Source organism: Lynx rufus, unplaced genomic scaffold (assembly GCF_022079265.1).
Source record: "Lynx rufus isolate CCGP_SWC_20201006 ecotype Redwood Valley unplaced genomic scaffold, mLynRuf1.p SCAF_2, whole genome shotgun sequence".
NCBI classification, from domain to species: Eukaryota; Metazoa; Chordata; class Mammalia; order Carnivora; family Felidae; genus Lynx; species Lynx rufus.
In genome coordinates, this window is record NW_025814834.1 from 167,738,373 (window position 1) to 167,764,883 (window position 26,511).

Genomic DNA, 26,511 nt, shown 5'->3' on the forward strand with positions numbered 1-26,511 from the left:
GATAGTCATTGAATGTAAAAACTGGAAGGGACATTAGAGGTCAAATGCTGCCATCATTTCCCTTCCCCAGTTTGGAAAAAATGCGAAGAATTACTCAAAAGTAGATGTCTTCATATTTTCCACTTGTGGAAAGAGACCAGCTGATGGCAGTTTGTATAATCAAAACAGACCTAACAATCTTCAAGTCAATGGGATTTATATCCAAACACGAGCTTTTGGGCCCAGCAGTCACGTATCCCCTATTACAAATGAATTTTGCCATTTATTTTTAGAACTAAGAAATTCAATAAATAGCGTTATGTTTTTCTTCATAATTAGAGGATACGCTTGAATGTCCATTTTCCTTGTTCTTAAAGTAAGTCCAAGTTGCAATAATAACCAGATATGCGACTAACTGAACTGACGTTTGGTTTCATTTTTTAATTGTTTAATTTAGTTTGGTTTGGCTTTGTGTTAAATCAAAGGCTTTCATCAAATACCTGTATACGATCCGTGTAGTTGTCCAGGAGAAGAACACCTGAACTTGTAACTTTCTTTGTTTCCACCATTGTTTTCAGGTCTGCCAGCAGGCTCATATGTTTGGACATATCAGTTGCTAACACCTAGGGTAGAAATAAAATGAAACTCTCAATAAACTCAGTTCATTGAAGAGAATGGAGTTTCTTGTCCTTGGCAGGGAAAAGTAAGTGAGGGATGTAGAAAGGAAGTCTTACCATGTCGATAACCATTTTCCTGAGTGTCTGGCGTTGCTTCTTGGTGAGATTCTGGAAGATATCACAGTGTTCTTCTTGCAGCAGTTTGAAACCCACGGCAAGGTGATGGTTTTCCAACACAGATTCATCATTATACATCAAAGCAAGTTCTGAATCTAATAAACAAGGAAAAAGGATGACTTAAGAACAAAGGGGTATAATTCCAATGTTGGCATTACTTCAGTGTGAAATCAGATTTAGTTCTCTCCAAATGTTAGGAACCAAGATTCACATGTCATTTCTCATCAGAGACACAGTTTCCTCCTCCAAAAGGTAGTAGCCCGTTCCCAAGCAAATCATGCTTGTCATAGATACTGGTGCGTAAGCTTTCTCTTTGACTAAAATTCATGGTATTTTAAAATTCTTTTTCTCCTTCTTCACTCCAGATGAAGAATTCAACATTAGGTAAGGGCATATTTTTATCTCAGTTTGTAGTTTCCTTTATGTCTTCACACACTTTTTTGCTTTGGAAAAGAATAAACTGAAAATGCTACTAAACTTTATCAAATGCATTAGGATTTTCAAACTATCTCACTTTCTTGTAGGTTCCCCAGTTCTGTCAATTGTGAGTTTTTGATTTTCAAAGATGTTAATAGTGTGAGTGTGGAATTTTGTTTTATCCAAATAATTTAGCCTTTTTGGAACTTTCTACAAACATGGTAACAAAACATTAATAATTTTTAAGAACAATTTTGATGTCAGATTTTCTGTCCTCTGGCCCTATATCTCAGAAATGGCAAGATCTGCATACCTAAACTATAGCTTCCAGCCTGCCTTTCATGCAGAAGAGTCATAGACATCTTTCATTAGGCAGAGACCTGGTCTGCACTGGAGAATATGGTCAACAAATTCTGAAAGGAACATTTTCTCTTAATAAAGAATAATAGCCAAGTGATGGCAATAGGTTCCTAATTGCAGATGTGGTCACTCATATACCATTGCTTTAACTGTGTGCTTTGCCTTACAGTCTCAGAATGGACGGTAGGATATATGAGGTCATTTTAGCATTTCTGCCCTGTTCACCCTGTGATCAATCCCAGATCTGCAAACTGGCTTTGTGGGCTCTAGTGTTGTAGGTAGCTGTAACAGAAAGACCACTTTTCTGTGTGAAGCTAACTGGCCTGTATATGGTTTGATTTGTGACACCACATTATGCCAGCTGATACAATCCAGCAGCCAAGTAGTTGCCCAAAGTTTATATTCTTTCAGTAGAAGAACAAGGTTAAATAAGGAATCTACCCTACACCTAGATTATCCAGATATTCTGATAAAGTAGGACAGAGATTCTTACATAGTAAGTAGCTCAAACATTCCTATAAAACCATCAACACTTGATGTTAATTATGACCACAACTAGATAACCAATATTCTCAGAAGAAAAAGTACTTGCATTTTTAGCATTTAGAAACAGTGCGCTAGCTGAGAAAATTCATGGATTTTATTTTATTTTTTAGGATTTATTTATTTTGAGAGAGGGTTCAAGCATGAGCAGGGGAGGGGCAGAGAGAGAGGGAGAGAGAATCCCAAGCAGGCACTGCACTGTCAGCACAGAGCCCTACGTGGGGCTCGATCTCATGAACCGTGAGATCATGACCTGAGCTGAAATCAAGAGTTGGACACTTAACCGACCAATCCACCCAAGTGCCCCAAATTCATGGATTTTCACTGCCATGGATACTAAGTATTTTCAGCATGACAAAAGCACTGAGTACAGCTTGAGGTCCTAAGGCTGGACCAGCCTTAAATGTCACTGAGGTCATCTTCACTACTACAAACCAAGCATTCCAGTGCTTCCTTTTAGTTTTATTTCTGTTTAGAGGTTCCCATGCTCAGACACAATATTTGGGCCTGCTTCCTCAGTAGAGAGGGACGCTAGTGGGTCACCATATTCTATGTGAGAGCCCTGCATAACACTGAAAATCATTATCACATTATCCCCAAGCCTTTCCTTGTCCTTACTGAATAATTCCACATCTGTTACTCTTTCCTCACGTATTGTATTTTCCAAATGTTGGGTACTTTTTATGGCTCCCCTCTGACCCTTTCCAAGTTCTCCACGCAGCTCAAAAATTGTGTTGCCGGACTGGACACAGTACCCAGGAAAGGTCTGACTGGCTTGAGTGGAATGGAGGATTACCTCATTATTACCCTTATTGTCATCCATAATGAAAACATTAGGGGGAAAAATGAAGCCATGAATCATACAATCATCTCAAGTGACTGTTCTAGTAGTGAACTCACTTGTGTTGATGAGAAACTGGTTGGAGACTCCAGGGTGATCAACATCATGGATAGCAGCTGCAAAAATGGCGGCCAGAATTTCCAAATCTGTGAAGACAGCCTGCAGAGCGAAACGAGCACATTTAACTCCGTATCCCATTGGCCTGTATCCTGCTTATTCAGCTTCATATTAAAGTATGCATTTCACTCTTGCTGGGAGAAGGACTGTCTGCTGACTTATGTAATGTCTCAATACATTAAATAAATGTAGATTCTATCCATCATCATGTGAAAGGAAAAATGGCTGAAGCCCATACCCACATCAAGCCTGTAGGAAGGCCTTAGCACCATGCTTCAGATGGGGTCTGATGTTTGTTTCTTGGCTAAGTGGTAGGGCAGAATGGTGCTTATGTAACACAAGCACACAGAAGTCAAAGAAGCAAGTCAGACTGGCTCTGCTCTGACATATAACAACCTTCATGTTTTCAGGCTCAGTAACTTACAGAAGAAAGGCTAAATTCTAAACTCATAAGATTGGCAATAAGTTATTTCCCAAAGCTAAATTTGTAGTGAGATCAGAAGCTTTCATATATTCACTCATTCTTCCATCCGTTCCTTCAATTCTTATCCAGTAATTGTTTACTACGGACAAGATCTGAGAACATTTTAAGAAGTAAAACTGAATGCCCCACTGCTCTACTCCTTCATGCCATGTTTTGAAGCCTCCTCCGCCCTGACTTGTACACAATAATTTAAACCTACGATTTGTGCAGGTATATGTTCCTTCTGACTAAATGGTCTTGCTCTGGCTGAAATATCTTTCCTCATCCTCTGTGATTACTTAAATCTTCTGATCCTGCAAATGCCAGCTCAGCTTCCACCTCTTCCATGAAGACTAATTGCTCAAAGACCCACTGAGCTCTTCCTTCTCGAAACATGTGTGGTCCCTGTGGTCAATTTCTGGCTACACAATAGGTATCCTATCAATAACAGTGGGTAGTTGATAAACCGTGTTGGCCCACTCTATAATCCTATCATTTATATAGAACATAAAAATAATACTGTTTCTCTCCTTTAGGGGATAAAACAATCTTAGCTCTATGTCACTTCCTCAAGTTTTCTTGGATTTCTTTTCTCAGGAAATATGGAACCCAAGCAATAGACTTGTAGTCAGTTTAATCTTTCTTCACCTTCCAAACCGAATCTGTCAAGGTAGGTAGGGCTGGACAGGGGTTGGCAAGTCCCCTCCTGCATTGAGCCTGCACAGTTTAGAGGTATCTGACTACCATTGCTGTTTGTCAAGGAAGATCATGGCCTGCTGGGCACATTGCTGCTAATGTTGGGGTATGAAAATGCATTAATCTACAAAGAAAGGAGCCACAGCCACTGTCTAGCAAGATGTCTAGCAAAAAGGAACACTGGTACTCTTTGCTTCAGCATTATTAAATCCTTATTTCTAGATATTCAGTTACTTTTTCTTCAAAAAGCTCATAGAATTGCCTTTATGAATTCTTAGGAGGATATGTCTGTGGATGCTTATACCTAACAGGAACAATGTAGGACATTTTATATTATATTTCTGTGTTATCTCTCACGGTGCTTGGGATGGTGTGGGCAATTCAGATCAGTACATGCATATTGGGGATATACTACATACTAGATGATGAACTGGACACTTATCAGATACTGGAGATACAATAAAAAATAAAGCACCCTGTTAATTGCTTAACAATTAAATAATTTTTCAGTTGTGAGAGATGTAAAGAGAGGGTTACGCTGATATTGGGAAGCAGAGTAGAAATGCCTTTCGTTGTTATTAGTAACCCAATTAATAGATGTTATACATAATAAAGAACCAGTTCAAGCAGGTGCAATTATTTCTGTAAATATATTACATGTTGGATAGCTTGTATTTTAAAGAGGATGGGCAGTTATGCAAAACAGATCACAACTACTCACATCTAATGCTGGCGTAGAAAGAAGAACATGGGTTGACTGGGCTACATCAGCAGCATGTAGGCTGTTATGATACGCCACATCAGAATGGTAATGGTCTTCTAAAGTCATCATGTAGGTTACAAATGTATCAGATGAGATTTTGAATGTCTTTAGGAGGTCTCTTTCCTATGTAGTAAAATGGATTAGAAAATAAATAAGTGGATGTCCAAAAATGAAGAAAAGTCAAAGTAAACTGGGATGGAAAAAAAATCATTAAGAGCCATCTAATTGAATAAGCAATACTCTCTCCTTTTTACTTACCTGGAATATGGCATACATGATGCATGTGAGGGGCCTATTGTGTGAATATCCAGCCACATTGAAGATGTTAAGGCCCCATTTGTTCAGATCTTCCAGCTCCTATAATCAAAATTAGAGGAATTTAGGAATAAGTACAGTTTTATCAGCATATGTCATTATTTTTATTTAGTTTTTGGACAATGGTTGGCTAAGTCTTTAGAGTGTCTATTTAGAGTATTCTTGTTGCATGAAGATTTGAAGATGGAATGGCCTAGGAGGTTGGGTGCCCTCTACATTTTAGTTACATGTTTCTGTATATTTTTTCAGAAAAAGGACAGTGTGTGTCTAATTTACAGATTTAGTTGTTGACCTGTATTTGCCACATCAGTCCTCAACCAAGCTGTATTCAGAGGTAGCTGCAAGTGGCTAGAAGTCCCTCTGGCTCCATTTCCCTGTCTCTCCTCTTCACTGATCACTGGCCCATTAGTAACAGCTAAAAAACGATCTCAGGGGAACTGCTTTGCCCTTTGGTTATTATCACAAAGGGCCAGGTACAGGAGAGTCAGCTGCTAGAATGTGCAGAAGTTAACCCGGCTTTAACGTAAAAGGTCATGAAAAACGCCAACTGCGGGTTATTCCATTTTAGAGCTCTTGGGCTACACATAGACCTGGGAGAAACATTATTCAGTCCTGTGTTGTGGGATTATTCCAAGATTATGATTAAAGGAGTAATTTATTCCATTCTGAATTCTTGCCCGGAATAAGGGATCCAGGCTCTCCCCAGGGGCTTGCCCCAATGTGAGATCAATAATGGTATCTCTCAGAAAGTCTCACTGAATGTCTGTTTGCTCACAGCAAGGTCATCGCCTAGTGTCACAAGGCCAAGATGAGCTTGGGGTCACCTTAGGCGCCCCACTGGGGGACGGGTGAATTCTTTCTGTGCCTTCCTCCACAGTGGGGTTTGGGCTCTGAGTCAGTGCTATCAATCTTTCTCATTTCTTCTCTGGCTCTACCAATCAGTGCAGATACTTCAACTAGTCCTTGGCATATAGTCCTGGATCTGTCCTCTGGGACAATTCAATCCTGTCTGCAGCCTCCCTATGGATTCTCCCTGTGTGTCTTAGGTAGGATTCTCATTCATGAGGAACTTCCATTTACAAATCCAGTTCAGAATTAAAAAAATAAAAGGTCCTTTGTTGTAGAAAAAGGGTCTTGAATTAGGTGCCCAGCAATGGACAAAGAGGCCACACCAGCCTTCTTATCATCCAATTTAATAACAAAGCCAACATGATCACTGCTATTTTCTAGTAGATAGTTTTGGGCAGCCGCCTGCTGGAGAGCAGAGAACTACATACACCCCCAGGTCATGCATACCTTGGCCAGATGATCTTCATTTTCTGTGTTGACTCCAAAGCGTGAGATGCTTGTATTGTTTAAGCTTGAACTGTGCATCAGTTTTTTCACTCCGCTTATCTGCGTCATGAGCTGTTGCTTTTTCTTTTTCTCTCTGTCCTTCTGGGTGGGTGATGGAATCTCCACATCATTCTGCTTGTCTGCAACAAAGGGAAACAGTTTTCAGCCCACGTGTGCCAATGAGAACCCACTGCAATATGCAAAATAACTTCTAATGTCCTGTAATGGATTTTACATCTTATAAAGGACTGCCATATATTATCTCACTTGATCTCCAGGACAATCCGTCAGGTGGATGGGGAAAATAGGAGAATTTTTTGCTCCATTTTATTGCTAAGAAAACTGAGGCCTAGAGGAGCTAAATAAATTGAGCAGTGGCAGAGGCAGGACTCAATCCCATGCCTTCTATTTGTAGTGTAATTTAGAATTATACTTCTATATTTTCAAGGGAGGTCATCAATATTTATATGTCAATTTTTTAAGTAAATAACTTACATGTTTGTATAATAGAAAAGGTTCATGCAGCCAAACTCAGGTGCATAAAAACTTTATGTTCTGCTCATTTGATTATATTTGTATTAATTTTTTTAATTTAAAAAACCCACACAACTTGAACTGGATATGACATCATTTCAGCATAGATGAGCAGTATATAAGTGAGGTAAACAAATGGTTTATAATCTTCAAATAAATACGTTAAACATTGGCTTATTACACCACCATTTGAGGTTTAGAGGAAAACTATATCAGTTTTACTTCATGCTTTATTTGTATTCATTCTACTAATTAATAATAAACAATGCCTCTCGTTTATAACAGACATTAGATTTATTAAAATATTTATGCTTGTTAAATATTTATGCTGACCTCATTTAATCATTAAAAAAAAATTCTGCTACGACAAGGTAATAGCAGAGGAAGGATTAGCGACGAAAACATCTACCTTCCTATAGAGGTTCTTTCCTCTATTTCATGCTATTAAAAGTATCAGCAACTGAATATTCCATTTCACTTCACAGGGGCCTTTATCCTGAGTACTCCCAAAAAATGCACAAATTCTTTCAGGCCACAGGGATGCTTGTGTGTGCACTGAGGCAGTAATTTATTAAATTGCTTCAACAGCTACTTCATTGAACTAAATGACACCCTGTGGCTGAAAGAGTTAATGCAGCTTTCCCAAGGTCCTGCATCCATCTCTGCTTGTTACAGTAAAAATGAGGACAAAGACAACTTCTCTATTTGAAAATGACATGGTTCCAGATGGCATGCTGGGACCCAGACTATTTGCTTTCAACTCTTGCAAGATGATGGCATAGTCACATGTTTTCCCCAGAGACCTCTGCCTGCTTCCAGGGCCCCGTGGACAACTCATCAAAGCAAAGCAAGCACAGGGAGACAGAAGCAGTGCCATGGACGCATCAACACCGGGAGCAGAGGTATTCTCTGTCCCTAGTGTCCCCTTATTATCTTCAGGTGCCAGAAGCTCCTAGACTCATCTGTCTATGACTTTTGCCTAGGCAAGAATTTTAGTGGTCATTTCAGTTGGTTTAGGGGTTTCCATCCTGGTTCAGCATCAGAAGCACCCAGGGAACTTTAGAAAAATATGAGCCCCACCCAGTCCTACTGAATTAGTATTTTTAAAAAGGCTTCCTAAGTGACACTGACGATCAGAGCCAGGTTTGGGAACCAATAATAATCCCACACCCTCACTTTTCAGATGAAGTCAGCAATCTGCCCAAGCTCAAAGGGCAATTTATTCAACAGATATTTATTTTGCAATTACTCAGTTCCAGACACAGTGACTTAATAGCATACATGGAACCCAGGCCCTGGGGTTCCTGTTACAAATTTCTTTCTGGTCTCACAATCTCTGGCAAAAAACCCACTATATATCATATTATTCTTGACATTACTTTTCTCTCCGTCACTTCACTCCTAATAATTACTACTTCTTGCTAGAACGAAAGGCCACAATAGCCCGTGCCTTTCCCGACGACAGTGCTTTGCCATTTCTCATGTCTGATTAAAGAGACTGTTAGATTCCCCTATGCTGCTGCAGATGTAAAAAGCTCTAGTGGGACCAGCAGCTTTCCCCTGTGTTAACTAAAGATTCCTTGCAGCAGCCAGTAATTGAGCTGAACCACTACTGTGTCTGGAACATTACAATAAAGAAGAAAGTCATTATTCACAGATAGCACCAACTTGACACTAATGGGTGTTTCCCTGTACAGGCACTGGGACAACTGACAGGCTTCCCTATTCCTATTCTGAATTCCTCTGTTAAAAGCTTAGCCGGTGTAATGTAGAAATAACCTGAAATACAGACTTAAAGAATCGCCATAAACACAGTGAATTTACACTTACAGAACAGTTAGAATACAGTGGAGAAATAGCGGATAAGCATAAAACAAATAAAAAAAAAAACAACATGCAAAAAATGGTCATGTCAAAACTCTGCTAATGGCATAACTGGAGGTGTTTTTTCTTATTAGAGCACAGCATTTAATCATGCAAAATTTCTAAATTCTTTTCCTTGCATCGTTGAAATTCCATGTTCTACTCTTTGAGACACAGTAGGGGATTTAAAAGAATGACTTTTCTCTGTTTGTAAAAATATTTACTAAATTATAATATCATATCTAGATATCTTGCTTTACCTATGCTTCCTCCCTGTAGGTCCTGCTTCACTTCCTCTCACTTCTTCAAGCAACCTGGAGCTCATGATCCTATAAGCATCAGTAAGTGCCTGGTTGGTAAATGGACTTTTGCTGCCTTCCAACTCCTCCATCTAGACACCATCCTTTAGATGGAAACAGCACAAGTTTCACAGATCACTGGAGTAAGGGATCCCCTCCTTCCCAGATGATGCATTTTAACATTCAATGACTCTTACTGTAATAATGCTCTTTAATTTTAACTTAAAGCGCTAAGGTCTTCTCATATTTTCCTAAGATGGTTGCCGTGCTCTGATAAGACCCTCTTATATTACTGGGAACTATTAATAAACATATTTTATTTTTTAGGTCCAACAATCTTGATTCCTACAGACTTTTCTCCAAAAGAATATACTTATTATGTAAATGCCCTTAAACGTGATGGTCTGAGTTCCTAACAGCCTTCTTTCCTAGTTAAAGAAGTGACAGGGTATTTAGGTCTGGTAGTCAAGAGGGCAAAGCCTTAGCTCTGGCTCAGGAACAGAATAGCCAGGTAATCTTGACTAGGTTCCTTTGCCCTTCTGAGCCCGCTTTCTCTCTAGTAAAATGGGGGAATTGGACGACAAGGCCATGAGGGTCCTTTGCGGATCTGACAGTTTACAAAGAAAGATGCATTCATGCTTCTTCTCCAGGGACATTCACCCACAAGACAGGATTCAGAGTTCCATGTCTTGCATTTGCAGTTTGGAAGCAAGTCTGGTTTGTTTGTTTGCTTTTCGGGATTGTCAAATTGCAAGCCTACAGTCTATTACAGAGAATCCAGATTGCCAGGTATGTCTTAACAAAACTGAAAGACTCAGTCTGTAGCACAGTCCTGGAATGGTAGAGTTGGAAGGGATCTGGATGCCATCTCTTCCAGTGCTCCCATTGTAAGATGAGGCAAATAATGTATCCTTGTTTATATGACTGATTTTTTTCTCCCTATATTTTCCCAAGAATATTTAAAATTTTAATCTGTCTGGTGTGTTCGATCAGGTCTACTTTGCGCGCACACACACACACACACACACACACACACCTTCCTAAGGCTGAGTCTATAAGAATTGAGATTCTAACACCTTCCCCAACAACTTGTTCTTGAAAATTTAATTTTTTGGACTAATGAGAAGCCAAAAATTGGTTTTCCTCAACAGATGTGCCAAATGGCAAATGAAATATTCAAGAGAGAGTTGACCTTTGCCTGTTCTTGAGACACACAATGTTGATCCTGAGAGCTCATCTTTAATATCTTATCAGCTTTCTCACTTAATAGCCTACGATGATAAGAAAGATTAGTATGCTAAACAATTCTTGCCTTCCTTGGCAAGCTGATGGTGAAAGGGACTACAAGTGTAAGACAGCTGCTTCTGCACAGTCTCGGATGACAAAGGGCTCATGCCGCCGTATTCCAGTCCTGAGAGTCTCTTCTGAGAAGACAGATAAGCCCTGGCATTCTATTTTTTTTTTTAAGTTTTTTAATGTTTATTTATTTTTGAGAGAGAGGGAGACAGAGACAGAGCGTGAGCGGGGGAGGGACAGAGAGAGAGGGAGACACACAGAATCCAAAGCAGGCTGCAGCCTCTGAGCTGTCAGCACAGAGACAGACCGACACAGGGCTCGAACTCACAAATCATGAGATCATGACTTGAGCCGAAGTCGGATGCTTAACCAACAGAGCCACCCAGGCACCCCAGCTTTGGCATTTTAAAATGCAATGTTTATGAGCACAAAAATGAGTTCTTGCACTAATCAAGATTTTCTTCTTCTCTCCCATAGTCATTAACCTGGAGAATTGGTTTTCCTCAACGTACAGTCCCTGTACGACTGTAATTGGGTGTTGCACAGAGCAGAGCACATTTGAAATGGACAGTGGAGGATGACTGTCTTCAAAGGAATGAAGGGGGTTAATGCATAAGAAAAGGATCAGTATATAGCACTTTGTGTTCAGTTAGATGCTAGGTCTCCTTGGTGCTAGGATATATGAAAATTCTTCTCCTTTGTTCCTTGACCAAAGTGCTGTAACCGCAGCTGGAGAGAACCAGGTGCTGAAGGCACCCACATACTGGAAACAGTTGGAAAAGCACTTGTTAATCGTGCCTCTGCCCGTCCGCTGCAGAGCACTGCCTTGAGCTCTGCACTGGGCTGATCAGAGATTGATTGGCTGACAGCAGAAACTGCTCTGGCATTAGAGAAACAGGACTGGGTTGGTTTTTTTTTTTTTGTTTTTGTTTTTTTTTTAAATAAAACCAGAAGAGGTGTGTGTTTCCATAAGGCCCCAAAGCAAATGTTCATGGATTTAATGATGTGTAGCTATGCCAAAAAGAAGGGAGGTGTGATGTTCAGCTGTAAGAATGGGTCATTTCCCTGCATAGTGGAGTTCGGTAAAGGAGCATAATTCAGCAGTATTTGAAAGTCAACAGAATCAGAATCTAGATGCTACCCATTTACCTTGAAGGACAGATTCGCCTATCCCACATATCTTTATTAAAGAAAAAAATAATCCAAATACGGTCACTGTATCACTATACAATAGAATGGCTTTAAACATGAGCTCAGAAATCCCTAGTATCACACAGGATGCCTGACAGTAGTTGAGGATCTTTGATGCAAATCTTTTCTGTCAGTGTCATGAGTTAAATACCAGCAATGTGACAACAGAGCACAATAGATCAAAACATCAGATTGGGAAGATAAGGATGCAGCTTGCAGAAAGCCAAATCTTTCAGAGATGTGAACATTCTTTTCTTCCCATTTATCTTTATGAAATAACTCAGCAAAGCAACAGTCAAATTATTTCCAAAGCTTATTCCTCTGGGCCAAATCACCACACAGTGATTCTCCAACCACATCTCTTACAAACCACCTAAGAGGAAATCTTTTGCTCAAAGCCCACTTATAGGCAGAATTTAAAGAATACCATGTCAAAAGAGCCAATAGGGTGGCCCCTCAGATTTAGATGACTGAACACCCGCCCCCACCCCACCTTTCAGATGTCTTGGCCATGATGGAAGGGGGTGGGTGGATAAGGGGTGACCTGAGGTTCACAGAAATACAATTAGCCTATAATAACCTTCTGTCTTTGATGGGTATTTTCAATCTTTTCTTCTCTTTGTAACATCTTTCTGCTAGTTTTTTTTAACCTTAAATGTTGTCCTTAGTTCTTACTGAAAATGGCTTTTTCTGTAACTTCACCCCATTCCAGACTCACACAGGGATGTCACTGATGGGTTGCAGAGATTAATACTGAAAAATCTCAATTACGAAACAGGTTTCCCAGTTAATATCTTACCTAAGAAAGTATTTGAAATGTATTCAGAAACCTGGTTCCCTGATCGGCTCATCTCTGAGAGGTGTGTCAGCTCCCGGTTCAGCATTCTCTTGAACTGTGTGTGAAGAAGAAAAATGTGTTAACCACCTAAAAAAATAGCAAATGATCACTTCAGATATTTTCAACTTTACTAAGAACCAAGAGATTGGAGGAGCAGGTATTATTAAATAAATGATACTGTTTCTGCAAAGTACAAAGCCTACTTAATGTGAAATCATTTCAACGTCACCTTAGGGAAAAGAGGTTTTCTTAAGATTTGTTAGAATTAACATCTGATTTCTTTTGAAGACGCAAACGTAGGAAAAGGGATTTTAATAGAAGTCATGATAATTTCACTTGAAAATGTAACAACTTTTAAAATATATTATTTATTGGAAATTAACTCGAAAATACCATGTGAGAGGAGATATATGTAAAAAGTTTAGGAGAAAACTGAGGAAAAAAAGATGCATCCTTTACAAATAGAGCTGCATAAAGAGAATAGAATTAAAATACAGCACAGTCTATTTACATACAATGTAATATAACATGCTGTTATTTTACACTAAGCAGCCTCAGTGGACTCAGTGACAACACAAATGAAATCATTACAGATGTTTGCTACTTCACAGAAAGCGTACAGATGTAAATGTTTCACATTCTATCAAAGACACATAACAGAATCAAATTAACCCACCTTGATGTAACCCCAAGATACAGATAACAAATAGTTTGCCTCAGGCATTTTGGAAAGCTCTCCTCGCCACAATCCACAAATCCCTTGGAAAGAATTCACTGTTCTGAGAGAGCAGTCCCGAGAAAGGATGGGGAAAGCCTTGCAGGTTCAGTGGTAAAATAATCAAAGCTTATAAAAGACAAAAGTCTCCAAAATTTAGGGCATTTCCTAATCCAAACAAAGCCCATCTTCACACTCCATTCTTACAAGAAGCCTACGCTCGCTGCTTCTTTCCTGGCAGAGAGAGTAATGAAATCAGGAATTGCACGAAGGAGCAAGAGCCTGTCTAAATGTATTCAGCTGGCTGGTTTGCAGCCCTTATGAATTATGAATAGTCCTGGTGGCCGAAGGGGTTTCCACTCTAGATTAGTCCTGCTCAGCTGAACTCTGCAAGGAAGGAGCAATTCTTCTTTCCTGTGGGGTTGCCAGACTGGGAAACACAGCCATCTTTTAAAAAGGAGAAGATTAAAATGGAGGAAGCCCCATGAATATTTAAGTAAATCCGAAGTCCCTACCCTCCCCCATTTCAACTAGGTGTTCTTAACCCTCTCTCCACTGCAGAGACCGCCCTCTGCACTCAGCCACTCTAACGTTTTCAAAGTGATGGTGCACTGGACTCATTTACTTCCTAAACATTTTTTAAAAACTGAGAACAGGTTAGAACTGTGGCTGTCTTCAGACTAGGCTTTCAGAACACAAGTACTTTTTTAAAAGCTAGCTTTTTGGAGGATTTTTTGCACACCAACAGTGTGTGCAGATGCATTTAGCCTTCTTTCACAATCAAACAGGAATAGAATTAACGCACTTCATTTAAAAAATCATTTGCAGAATGCCATTTTCTCCACTGCATCAGCTCACTAATATGCATATTAGATTGCATTCGACAAATGAATTAAACACATTTCACCTTTTCAATCTAGGATCTGGAATGTGTTAGGAAACGTAAGCTATCATTTGCTGCAGGCATGGTGAATTTTTTTGGGTTATGAATGACTATGCTGTTTTGGTATTTTAGTGTTAAACATCTTCAAATTCATGTTAGAAATATCTAGGAGTTAAATTAATTTTCATTTCATTCTAGCAATCTAGGACATGTTGAGAAAGTCATTCCCTTCCTGTAGACTCTCTCAATCTCTCTCTCTCCCTCCCTCCCTCCCTTCCTCCTCCGCCCCCTTTCCCATGTCAGCATTAGACAGCACAGGCTAGAGGAAAGTCTAAGACCAGAGCCCTAATGCAGTGAGCTTCCCAGGCCCATCCCACCCCCCTTCTTCTCCCTCCTCTCTGTTACCCCACCCTTGGACTCCCAGAAGTTCAAGTACAGCATGTTAAAGCAATAGCAAAGCACCATGGCAACAGCCCCACACGCAATTGGCTCTCTTTCCTGTGAGGCATTCTCCTTTCAAATGAGCATCCTGCACCAACAATGGCTTCACTTCAAGCATCCAAGCCCCTGTCATGCCACTGCCTGTGCCCAGGAGACCCAGCCTTTCTAGCTGAAGGCAACGCAGCATAGCATTGTTGCCTCCCGGCCCACCGCACTCCGCTTTGTCCTCAAAGAAATTCTGGGGAGCCCTGCTTGCGTTTGTGTGTTTTCCCACGATACAATATGTTAGTAACAATAACCAGGGATCCCTGGGTCAATGGTCTCAGCCAGTGCATTTTAGCTACTGAACCTCTATGCAGTTTTGAACGACAGGTGAATTGTGTAAGTTCTAAGCTATTTATTTTTTTAAGACATACCTGCTTGGTCATCATGGCCTCTCATTTTTACTTCTCAAAAGTCAGGCACTTACACTAAAGACTTAGAAGCTGGAAAAGGCAGGATTCTATGCTCTGATTAAGCAGCTAAGTTCTGGCAAAGGAGGAAACTTAACTTGAAGCACTGTAAAAATATCTTGAAAAAAAGCACATAGACAGATGATTCCTTTAACTATATCTCTGCATAGGACTTAGCCAAATGTAACATTCAAATACCCCATCCCCAGTTTGGTTCCTTTGGCCTGTGAAATACTTAGGAAGATTTTAGAGTCAATCACATTTGTACTAGATCAAACAAAACCATTTTATCATGTATTAGATAAATATTTATTGAACATCTAAAACATACCAGGCAAAGCATTAAAGATAAAGCAGTAAAAAAAAAAAAAAAAAAAAAAGGGAGGGGGAAACCCCTTTTAATGCTTTTAATGAACTTCTATCCTAGTAGAAATAGTCAGATGAAGTAAGGCATGTGAGTTAACCACAACAGTTAACAGTCTGGACAGAGAGGGGCTGGTTCTTTATTAGTCACATTGGCTCCTTAGCTCAGAATATAGAAGCAGGTAGAAATTCAATAATAAAAGTCTCAGAAGGGAAAAACTTTTCTCCTTCCTCTCTTTCTTTGACCTTCCATTGCCACAAAATCCTGTTGGGATATACTGTCATTCAGGTTCAGTGTGAGGGCAGGGAAGTGCCTCTCAGCTACAGGGCTGAGAATAAGCCAAACTCCTCACCTTTCCTGTATTGCTTAGGGAAGGAGTAAGCTACAGAAGAAGCGAGAGATGAATATCACCTCCCTCCTTCTCATGCTTAGAGATGGCCAATGCCACCAAAAACAAAGTCGTCCTGAGGTAACCATAAAACACATTAACTCGATGAAGTACGCAAATGGAGGTCACACTGGGTCAGAAGCTGACCCAGTCCTAAAATGTTGCTTAGCAACAACCTGTGGTTTTCCTCCTCCATAAGGGAGGGCCCAACCACACTGACTAAGGCAATCATCGCTCTCATCAAAAAGCATTTATGACGAGCCCACTTATGTTGGGCTCTGTATAAACTAAGAAAGGCAGACCTGGCCTTCAAGGAGCAGACAGGGCTATCTTTTACATTCTAATAAGGTAGAGGACAATTATAATGGTTTGTGCTGGCCTGTGTGATGAAACACACCGAGGAGTGGAGCGGGATATGAACTGTGCTTGAGATACGCAGGCCGAGGAGACAGTTGGAGAATTTGGCTTAGTTGGGTTTTCAGGGTCAGACTCCCATATGAAGGCTATTTCTGTTGAGCCAGAGACAGCCACAATGTAGTACACAAATCCTTTCATTCTTAGCTCTCTTAACAGTCCTGTGAAGTCACTTCACCTCTCATACATAAAATGAAAATGATGCATGGTTTTCGGCCCTCAACCTTTCAATCTGAACCTGTCATGATTCTACGATAAGTTCTGTGGCAGCCTCCCACAGTCTGGACACGATACTTACCAGCAACTGATATTTCCCAGAAAATAAAACTCTCTCAACACTACTGAGAAAAACAACCCAAATTGGAAATGCTTCAGTCTGTAAGAATAAGTCACCAGCAACAGAAAAGAAGCATTTCTCATGCCTCCAGAGTTTGATACTCTAAGACTCTTGGAATCTCCCTGTCTACTTAGCAAGTTGTGTGTTCCGCCCAGAGAGGAAGGTAAAACAGCTATACTGAGTGAAACTGTGTCCCAAGCAGTTACAGGATTGAAAGGGAATGGACATTATTTACTTTGTCAAATGCAGTAGAGAAATCCACAAACAGGAGTGCACTATGTCAAAGATAAATGTGTCTTTACTACCTAATGTACACAGATCCTATTTTTCTGTTAAGAATCTGCCTTCACAAGAAAACCCTGTTAAAGCCTACCTAGAAATAATGTCCCCAGAGGAAATGGCCAGAGCCCCTTTTGAGCACAGACAAGCAGTTTGTGAATGGACCCTTAGTAACACAAATTCCTCCAAGGCCTCCTAAAGCTTACGCCCAACACTAGATTTGCGAACACCGCTAGAAATTGCAATTATTTTTTGAAAATGGAAAAAGATATTATTCTCTGTAAGTGATTTAATCTTGCTTGCCTAGGATATATCTTCTTTATAAAATCATAGGTGAATGTTTTCAAATAGGCTACCTTTCAGAGTGGGAAGTTATTTAAAATACATAATAGCAAAGGCTGAAATTCAATTACACTTGATAGGAACATTTTGTTTTATGAGTTTAATTTTTGATTTCACTTCAATGCTATATACGGAGGTTATTTTCCTCTGAGCCATTTTTTTTTTTTTTTTTTTTTTTGTGGAATGATGGAACACTTGATCACTTTTCTATATTTTTCACGAGTGTTCTGGTTTGAGCTTTGTGCAGAGATCCACAGGCAACCTAGGAGCTCTCTTGGTAAAGAGTTTTTAGTTACACTAATTGCACAGGAGGCTTAATGTAGAAGGATCTCAGAGATTCACCCCAGTTCTAAAACTTGGTGGTTTTATGTTTGTAAGACTAAAGCAATTCAGAAGAGTAAGAACACCAGGGGTGAGTATCAAGCACATGGAAGAGCTACTTTTAAGACTAATCTGGGCTTGCGAGGGGGGTGGGGGTGACCTGAGTTTCACTGAGGAGTGAATCTTTAGTGATCCAATCTATCTTCAGCCTATCAAAAACTAGGTAAACAGGCACCTTCCTCTTATTGATAACCTCACGCTGAAGTCTGAAGGTGAAAACTGTGTGGATTAAAAAAAAAAAAAAGAAAAAAAGAAAAAAAAAGAGCCAAAGAGAGGAAGACTGCTCCAGCAGTTCCCCTGTGGGTGGCCGTCTACGCAGGAGCCCATCTGTGAGACAGGCGCCTTATTGTGTGGGACCTTCCTGTTTTTGCAGTATGAAACAACTACCAAAGTCATTAAAGTCACAATGACTTTATTAGGGACTAAATTTTGACTCACATTTTACACTCTGTTAGTCACAACTTAATCAGAATTCCCGGGCATCAGGAAAGCAAGGGGGCTGAAAATTCCTCCTCAGAATGCTAGCGGTGGTAGAGGAAGTTGCAACCGCAGCACACAGTTCAGTGAAATGTGCAAGTAAGGAGGGCTCCGGTCTCTGTGAAAGATAAACTGAGTTTTGGGGGGGCTCAGGTTGTTTTCAGTGATGGACACAGTTTCTTTAGTTATAAAATGGCTACCTTCTAGGAGCCATTTTATTTCAACATTGCTTTTTTCATACCCCTAATTTTACATGCAAAGAAGACCCAAAGAAGTGAAGAATTCTAATTTCTAAGCACCTATACTTTCCTTTACCAAATCTCATGTAAACAAAAGGCAGGGATATAGCATACTTTCTGTGGAACCCTTTATCAAACTCACAATTTCCACAGTTCTTAACATTTCAGATTATCTGACAGTAAGCATCTCATCTCCTGTCTCCTTTTTTATCTTTCCCTCTCTATCATCCGTTTGAAACGTGATGTCACAGTTTCTTTAATGACCTGTCTGTCTTATTTGAGAGGCAAATGGAATTGAACTGAGTGAATAGGTAATAGGGTTCAGGATGGAAGAACATGCCATTCATTGTCCACTAACATCTACTAAAATAGAAACTACAGTTCCATGGTGGGCCATCCCAGAAGACAAGCGCTGCCGTGCCAATATTCTGGAGCAAACCCTCAGTCCACCAGGGGATAACGTTAGGTCATTCTAACTGTCCCTGTGCCACATCAGAAAGAAATTCATCTAAACATACTAGAATTGAGTGATTCTCTTCTTCACTGCCCAGGGGTGTAGTAAACCATACAAATATGTAATGAAAAACAAGCATGAACATCTCTAGGATATTCTGCAACAAAACATTGGCATTTATCATGAAGCTAAAATTGAATAAATTCTACTTGCTGGTTAAAGGACAAGTATCTGCTCCAGTGACATTTAAAATAAAAAAAAAATTTTTTAAGTTTCTTTATTTTTGACAGAGACAGAGTGTGAGCATGAGTTGGGGAGGGGCAGAGAGAGAGAGGGAGACAGAGAATCCGAAGCAGGCTCCAGGCTCCAAGCTGTCAGCACAGAGGCCAATGCGGCGGGGCTCAAACTCACGAACTGTGAGATCATGACCTGGGCCGAAGTCGGACGCTTAACCGACTGAGCCACCCAGGCGCCCCTGCTCCAGTGACATTTTAAAAGAAGGACAAACCATTAGTGCTTTCATACATTGAATTGACAAAAACTCAATGAGAATTTAAATACAACACTTTACAACTTGACAGCAGGTCTTGAACGGCCCTCAAAATTATTAAGTGTTTCTTCCTATTTATCCTCTTTGCTGCTGTCCATTTTTCCTGGAATTTCTGAAAACATTTTAAGAGGAGATATGGTATACACTATTGCGACACTAAAAAATGGACCTCTTCTATACCCAAAGTAATTCCCATAAGAATGTTTAGAGAAATTTCTCATGACTTAACATTCTTTTAATTCTTAAAGCTGCTGCAGTGACACAATTAAATAGACAAAAGACACTATTAAAGACATATTTAAATTTTAGGTAAACATTTTTTTTTTTTTTAGTATAAGTGTGTTCTAGATATCGCAGGTCCCAAATATCCTATAAAGAGACTGGATTTCAAAATCATATACCCTGTCAGGTGTAGAGGTATTGTATATTTTTAGATAATTTAAAATGTTCAAACTTGTTCTTTTTGACAGAGGTCTTTCCTTCTGGTAAGAAACACAGCAACACTGCATCTGTTATTGGAGCTTCACAATTGCATTTTATATATTTGACGCTTACCTTTTAATCTGGCTAATAATGGAAATAGACCAAAAAAAAGAGGTACTTTGGCAAATTTGGGCGTTGGCCTGACAAAAGATAGCAAAGGCCTTTCTTTAACAGATGACAAAAATCCTTGCAGCAACTAAGAAAAATCAAGGAATCAAAGTACACTATTTAGTTACCCTTTTGTTTTTGCATTTAAGCGGTCTACAATTTTTTTTCTCTGCCTAATGGCTAATATTTAACCTCAAGCTTCTAAAGCAAGTTCTAAGGCCATGGGAGCGTTAATGTGATTCCAAAGCAGATGACTAAGGTTTCTGTTGAACCATTTCACAGCAAGAAGTTCTATAACTTACTATACTTTTAAAATTAGAAAACTTACCATAGGTCACCATCCAGTCTAGTGTCCTCTACTGACTAGCAGAAAACAGGACCTTCATATCTGACTTGAAAGCCAGTGACACAGAACAGGAAAATTGCCCCCCAAACATGTGCTTTCTTTTTATAACTCCATAAGTATTGGTCATGATTCTCTTTAAGAATTGATACCCAATTTTACTGGACCATCTCCTGGCTTGTTTAAAATTCTGCACTATGTATAACCTTATTAGAATTCCCAATATTTTTGCAGTCACAAAAATCTACCCTAGCTGGTTTTTGAGATTACTCCTCTAATCCTTTAAATACATCACGTGGCATATATTGTGTTTTAAATTAATTATATTGATTTCAGCTAACTATGGTCACATACCCTTTGACATAAAAGACAATGTGATGCTTCAAAGCCTGCTGTGGAAATCGTTACTTCTGGGTTAACAACTTCCCAGGGCTGGGATAGGCCTCCAGTCTGGAAATTTCCAGGATCACCTCTAGGGACCATCAAATAAATAAAGGAAATCCATGGGCTACACAGACACATCATTTTATTCCCTGAATAAATTATCAGTTTTGGCATTTTGGTAATCCCTACGATAGACTCTGCATTTGCAAACTGAGAAGAATGTGCCACAGGTGGGAGACTTGAACATAGTTTCGAACTATATAAAGGATAAAAACGGTGGTCGTAAACTAATTTTATTCTATAAAAATTTTTATCACACATTTCATTTTCTTATTATTAGCTACCACAATTTATTTATTTTTTTATTTTATTTTATTTTTTTTTTCAACGTTTATTTTATTTTTGGGACAGAGAGAGACAGAGCATGAACGGGGGAGGGGCAGAGAGAGAGGGAGACACAGAATCGGAAACAGGTTCCAGGCTCTGAGCCGTCAGCACAGAGCCCGACGCGGGGCTCGAACTCACGGACCGCGAGATCGTGACCTGGCTGAAGTCGGACGCTTAACCGACTGCGCCACCCAGGCGCCCCTAGCTACCACAATTTAAAAGCGATGGATGAGTGCTTTGCACAACAGTGCACCCCCAAATATATAGTTTGCCGCTTCATGGAAGGCTTATAAAAGTAGTCTCGGAGTTGGATGTGTAGGTCATACACACGATGTAGAGGGGGTTCTGATTACAGCTGGCCTTACCAGGGGGGTCTAACAGCATAAACAGGACTCTAACAGCAAACTCAACATCTTACTAGCATGCCATACAACCAGCTGAGCATCCAGCTGAGTCTGGAAATAAAATCCCAGTCTGAGAAACGTGGCAAGTCACTGAGTCAGAGACTAAGTTTTTCCAACTTAAAAATGGAATGTTAGAAATTAAACATGTAAAGCGATTGGCAAAGTGTCTGCAGCACTTGTACTTGATTCCACAGGGTTTATACTTGAAGTTGATGTTTTGTTTCTCAGTTTTGTCTCTGAATTTTAAAAGAATCTGAGCTTATGGGACGTTCTTCGCATGGGTTTGCATTTGGGCGGAGCTTTCAGCCGGCTCTGCGGCATCTCAACCCTTCTCTTGTTGTTGACAGAGGCTGGTGTAATTAACTACACAATTCCCACAACACGCTACTGCAGGTGTGATGCAGTGCTATGTCATATTGATTACATGACACACGAGTTACTCATAGAAGTTCTGGCTCTCTGGGTGACACTTCGATTATTCACCAGTCTAAGGAGTGTAAACCAGAATTGCCAGAAAGATAGATGAAGCCTGTCAAATGAAACTATAACTCAAAATGGCCTTGTGTTAAAACTGTAGCTTTAAAAAATATATATATATATTCTGAGATGTCCTGCTGTGGCCAACTCTATCCATTCATGATTCCATGACGTAGCCAATTTCCTCAAATTAAGTTTGGAACTGTTCAAATACTGACAAAAACCACGAATGGCCACAAGTTGCCTCGCGTAATGATAACGGCACCAAATATTCATTTTGCTCAGATTGCCACAGTGGAGGTCAGTCTAGTAACATATCTGAATTAATTGAATATGTGGCTGGGATAGCAGTGAGAGCAGTATCAGCAATATGTCAGAAAACACAACCAGACGATGACAGAATGACTAAGCTGCTATGCTCCAGACACAACAGATATGCGGAGAGGCTGAATTTCAGACACAACATGTGTTCATAGATATGTTCAGAGCTGCACATGCATTGCCTGTCTCCGAAGGGCTTAGATTCTTGGCCACAGGATGTAGCCTTTTCAAGAGAAAAGTAGACCAAATACCCCAACACCGAGCCAAATAACAGCCAAGGTGTGCATCATATTTCTGTTCACAAAGAAACAGCATTTGGCTCTGATGACTTTGTTCTCTGTTGTCTGACTTTGAGTTTGGGAGAAGGCTTGGGGGCAAGAGTTTGCTGCATCTGAGGGTACTTTGAAGAGTCACTGTAAACCAGATTGGGTGGGGGGGGCGGTTCTCATTCAGCTGAACTATTAGCAAAATGAATTGGGCATGGCAAGCAACACCGTGTTTGTGCAACAGGAAACAGGATGGCTGGGTTCTAATGGATTTGCCGCTAACAACATACGTGCTTCTGGACAAATTAGATTAAGTTTCTGAGCCTCATACAAACGATATTTGTTTGAATGCCTACCATGTGCCTAGAGCCATTTTAAATCCTGGAACTACAATAGTGAACAAGGTAGACACAATTCATGTCACCAAAAACCTTGTAGTCTAAGGGAGGAGAGGAGTAAAAGCTAAGTTCCACAACAAAAACTAAAAATCATAAACTGTGATGGCAAATTGTAAAACCAACAAGGTACCGAGTTCAGATAATTAGAGAAGTTCTCTCCAAAGAAATTACATCTACATCTATGCTGAGGTCTAAAAAACAAGAAGGGACCTTGACTGAGTTCTAGCTTTAAAAGTCTATGATTACATAGACTTGGTTTTGTTACCAAGCCATATAAGAATATAATAAATTACCCTGTGGATTTCCCTTTAATTTTTATTTTGTAATTTATTTTTTTTAATGTTTATTTATTTTTGAAAAAGAGAGAGACAGAGTGTGAGTATGGGAGGAGCAGAGAGAGAGGGAGACACAGAATCGGAAGCAGGCTCCAGGCTCTGAGCTGTCAGCACAGAGCCCGATGAGGGGCTCTAACCCACGATCTGTGAGATCATGACCTGACCCAAAGTTGGACGCTTAACTGACGGAGCCACCCAGGCGCGCCTCCTTTAATTTGTATTTTTAAATCATCTGGCTTTGGAGCAAAAAGAAAAAGATTTGATTCTAGGCATCACCGGTTAGTAGCTGAAGGGCTTGGACAAATCAGTGACAAATCAGTCTTGCACCCTGCTTTCACACTGAAGTGAGGATATATGAATGCTTTCCTCCTGGTGAGCATCAGAATACGATAACATGGAGAGCTCTGTGTAAGCGGGAAAGCACTCTTCGGGTATGTCTCCTTACCTTGCTACCTTGGATCTGGCAACACAAAAATAACAAAGAGCTATACACTTGGAGAAAGTGGCCGTTTATTTAATGCTCTATCCTGGTACCATAGGGAACTTTGAGAGCAAATATGCTTTTAAGTGAAGGAATGGACCTAAAAAATCCCCACACAATGCCCCTGAACTAATGTTTCCTCAGGCAGAATCAGAGTTCTCTGGGCAAGCAGTCCTGGATCTCAGGGCTAGATCTGAAAAGCAGTGATCAAAACAGAAACATCTTTCCTGACTTCCTCTTCACTAATATCTCCTCTTCCTTTTTTTTTTTTTCTTTTTTTTATGAGGAAGGTAGTCAGTCCCCTATCCCCATCGGAAAGATGAGAAAAGGAAGGCTGAGGCAGAATGAGCAGTGGCCCAGGTCACGCATCTAGCTGAGGTTAAATTGGAGCTCTAAGAGTGGGAGGTATGCAAGCAGTAGGGAGCAGGATGGAGATCTTCCAGAGAGGGGCAGGGGACTGTGCTGCCCTTTTTTTCTGGGCACTGGAGATCAAACCATTCTCCCAAACCCTGCCTTTCAACAGTCTGCCAGAGTTCAGCATCAGATGACTTTGTTTGCTTGACTTTGGCTAACATTGAAATCAACCTCCATCCTCGTGAGTGGGGTGGGGGGGGATGGGAGCACCGGGAATATGCCGGGGTGGGGGGCAGGGAGGGAAGAGTTGGCCAGAGAGCCAACAGTGTGCTTGGTACAATCTAGTGCTGTTGAACCTCAAAGGCATCTCCTGCTGTGAGTGTCCCTGGGCAGCCCCTCTTCTCTCCGGCCCTGGTCCTCACCCACCATCCACAATCTCGTCCAGCACCAGGAAGGCTCTGTCCACATTCTCCAGCATGTATGAGAAAGAGTTCCTATTTTACGTATTTTAACCCAATATATTATCTTACTTTAAAGAAAAAGAACCCATTCCTACCCAGGGGCTCATGTTTTTATTTATTTTTGGCAAGACTCTCTTATTTTAGGATTTACTAAAGGCTCTAAAAGCTCTTTCTTGAAAAGCAATATATGGTTTTCTAAGTTTGAAAATTTTTCTATGCCCCACCGACAATGCAGCATTAGACAATGAACTTATTTTAATACCTTAAACATATAGGAGAGAGAATGAACAAAACAGTGTTTTTAATTATTGTAATCAAAATTAGATAAATTTTTGAAATTAAATCATACTGATTTAGAAATATTTAAAAAGTGTTACAATACAGCAAGGGAAAATTCAACGGCACCTCACCCTGTCGCAAACATAAATAGTGTACTGGACCTGTCCAAGAAAAACATACCCATCAGTAAATGCAGATATATTTAAGTCATTCTGACTCAATTACAGAAGGTAGCCGGCAGTAGCAGTCAAATGATTAGGGGCTGTGGCAGGAAAGGCACTATGCCCTTTCACCTGGGTACATGGGTAGGTTCTGGCTGATTCAACTGACCTGTCTGGGCGGTGAGTGGGACATCTAGAGTAGGAGCTGGAGGACAATCATTCGTGATCTAGCTGCGTCCCTAGCTTCTCACAATCAAATGGGCTTGTAGGAGTATACTGGAAATTCATATTACCAGTAGATAGTCTAAGTATGTTCCATTAATTTAAATTTTTTGAAAATATGAAAAAAAATTTCATTTTGAATATACTGTGCCCACTAGTGACGTCATTACCTGTCCTCATATCTATTTTTTTTTTTTACTTTTTTTAACGTTTTTATTTATTTTTGAGACAGAGACAGAGCATGAAGGGGGGAGGGGCAGAGAGAGAAGGAGACACAGAATCGGAAGCAGGCTCCAGGCTCTGAGCCATCAGCCCAGAGCCTGACGCGGGGCTCGAACTCACGGACCGCAAGGTCGTGACCTGAGCTGAAGTCGGACGCTTAACTGACTGCGCCACCCGGGCGCCCCCCTCATATCTATTAAAAGTCCTCATGTCAACAAATTTCTTAAATGACCAAATCAAGAAGAATTTTGGGGAGAGCTTTTTAAAACAAGATAAACCCTAAATCGACTACCACCAATGAACAAAAGTCTTCATTAGTTTTTCCTCTTTTCTCCTAACCATTAAACAGAAATAGAGCTATGTCTCTTTGATACGTTTTAGTCCTACTACCATAAGCATAGATGGAGTCTCAAAAAATTCAAAACATGATTGTAGGCCTCAAGAGCCTGCAATCTGGAGTAAACATAAATAAAGCCTCAGAGAACTAAAATATTAACTACGATATTAAACAATAAGTTAGGTAAGAGAATGATTTAAAAAAATCTGATCAAACCGATTTGGGCCAGGTTTCAAAAAAGAAAGCCACAAAGTGTGGCATGTCAGGAGTAGGCTCTTAGTATAGGCCTGATGATGTATTTGAGCCAAAGGGAAGTCTTCAAAGCAATAGAATACCAAGAGAAGGATAAAGGTGCGTATCTCTTCATTCTCAAGTTCTCATAAAACTCTTATTTGTATTCTTTTTTTTAAATTTTTTTTTAACGTTTATTTATTTTTGAGACAGAGAGAGACAGAGCATGAGCGGGGGAGGGTCAGAGAGAGAGGGAGGCACAGAATCCGAAACAGGCTCCAGGCTCTGAGCGGTCAGCACAGAGCCCGACGTGGGGCTTGAACTCACGGACCGCAAGATCATGGCCTGAGCTGAAGTTGGACGCTTAGCCGACTGAGCCACCCAGGCGCCCCCCTTTTTTTTTTTTAATTTTTTTTAACGTTTATTTTTATTTGTATTCTTAAGCCAGGTTTTCAATAGATGTTCTGATATCAAGTGTAGAGAGGAAGTTGGAAGTC

General features: G+C 40.2%; 1 protein-coding gene across 3 annotated transcripts in view; it reads right to left on the bottom strand.

Moving 5' to 3' along the window:
• The window catches only part of PDE4B (phosphodiesterase 4B), a 437,163-nt gene that overhangs the window by 5,684 nt on the left and 404,968 nt on the right, over nt 1-26,511 (bottom strand). For all 3 annotated transcript variants that reach the window (XM_047084729.1, XM_047084730.1, XM_047084731.1), the window contains 7 exons: nt 12,606-12,699; nt 6,585-6,763; nt 5,232-5,330; nt 4,932-5,096; nt 2,994-3,093; nt 714-868; nt 480-602 (listed from right to left, as the gene is read on the bottom strand). In XM_047084729.1, coding sequence (XP_046940685.1) covers nt 480-602; nt 714-868; nt 2,994-3,093; nt 4,932-5,096; nt 5,232-5,330; nt 6,585-6,763; nt 12,606-12,699 — 915 coding nt within the window. The remainder of the gene's footprint in view (nt 1-479; nt 603-713; nt 869-2,993; nt 3,094-4,931; nt 5,097-5,231; nt 5,331-6,584; nt 6,764-12,605; nt 12,700-26,511) is intronic.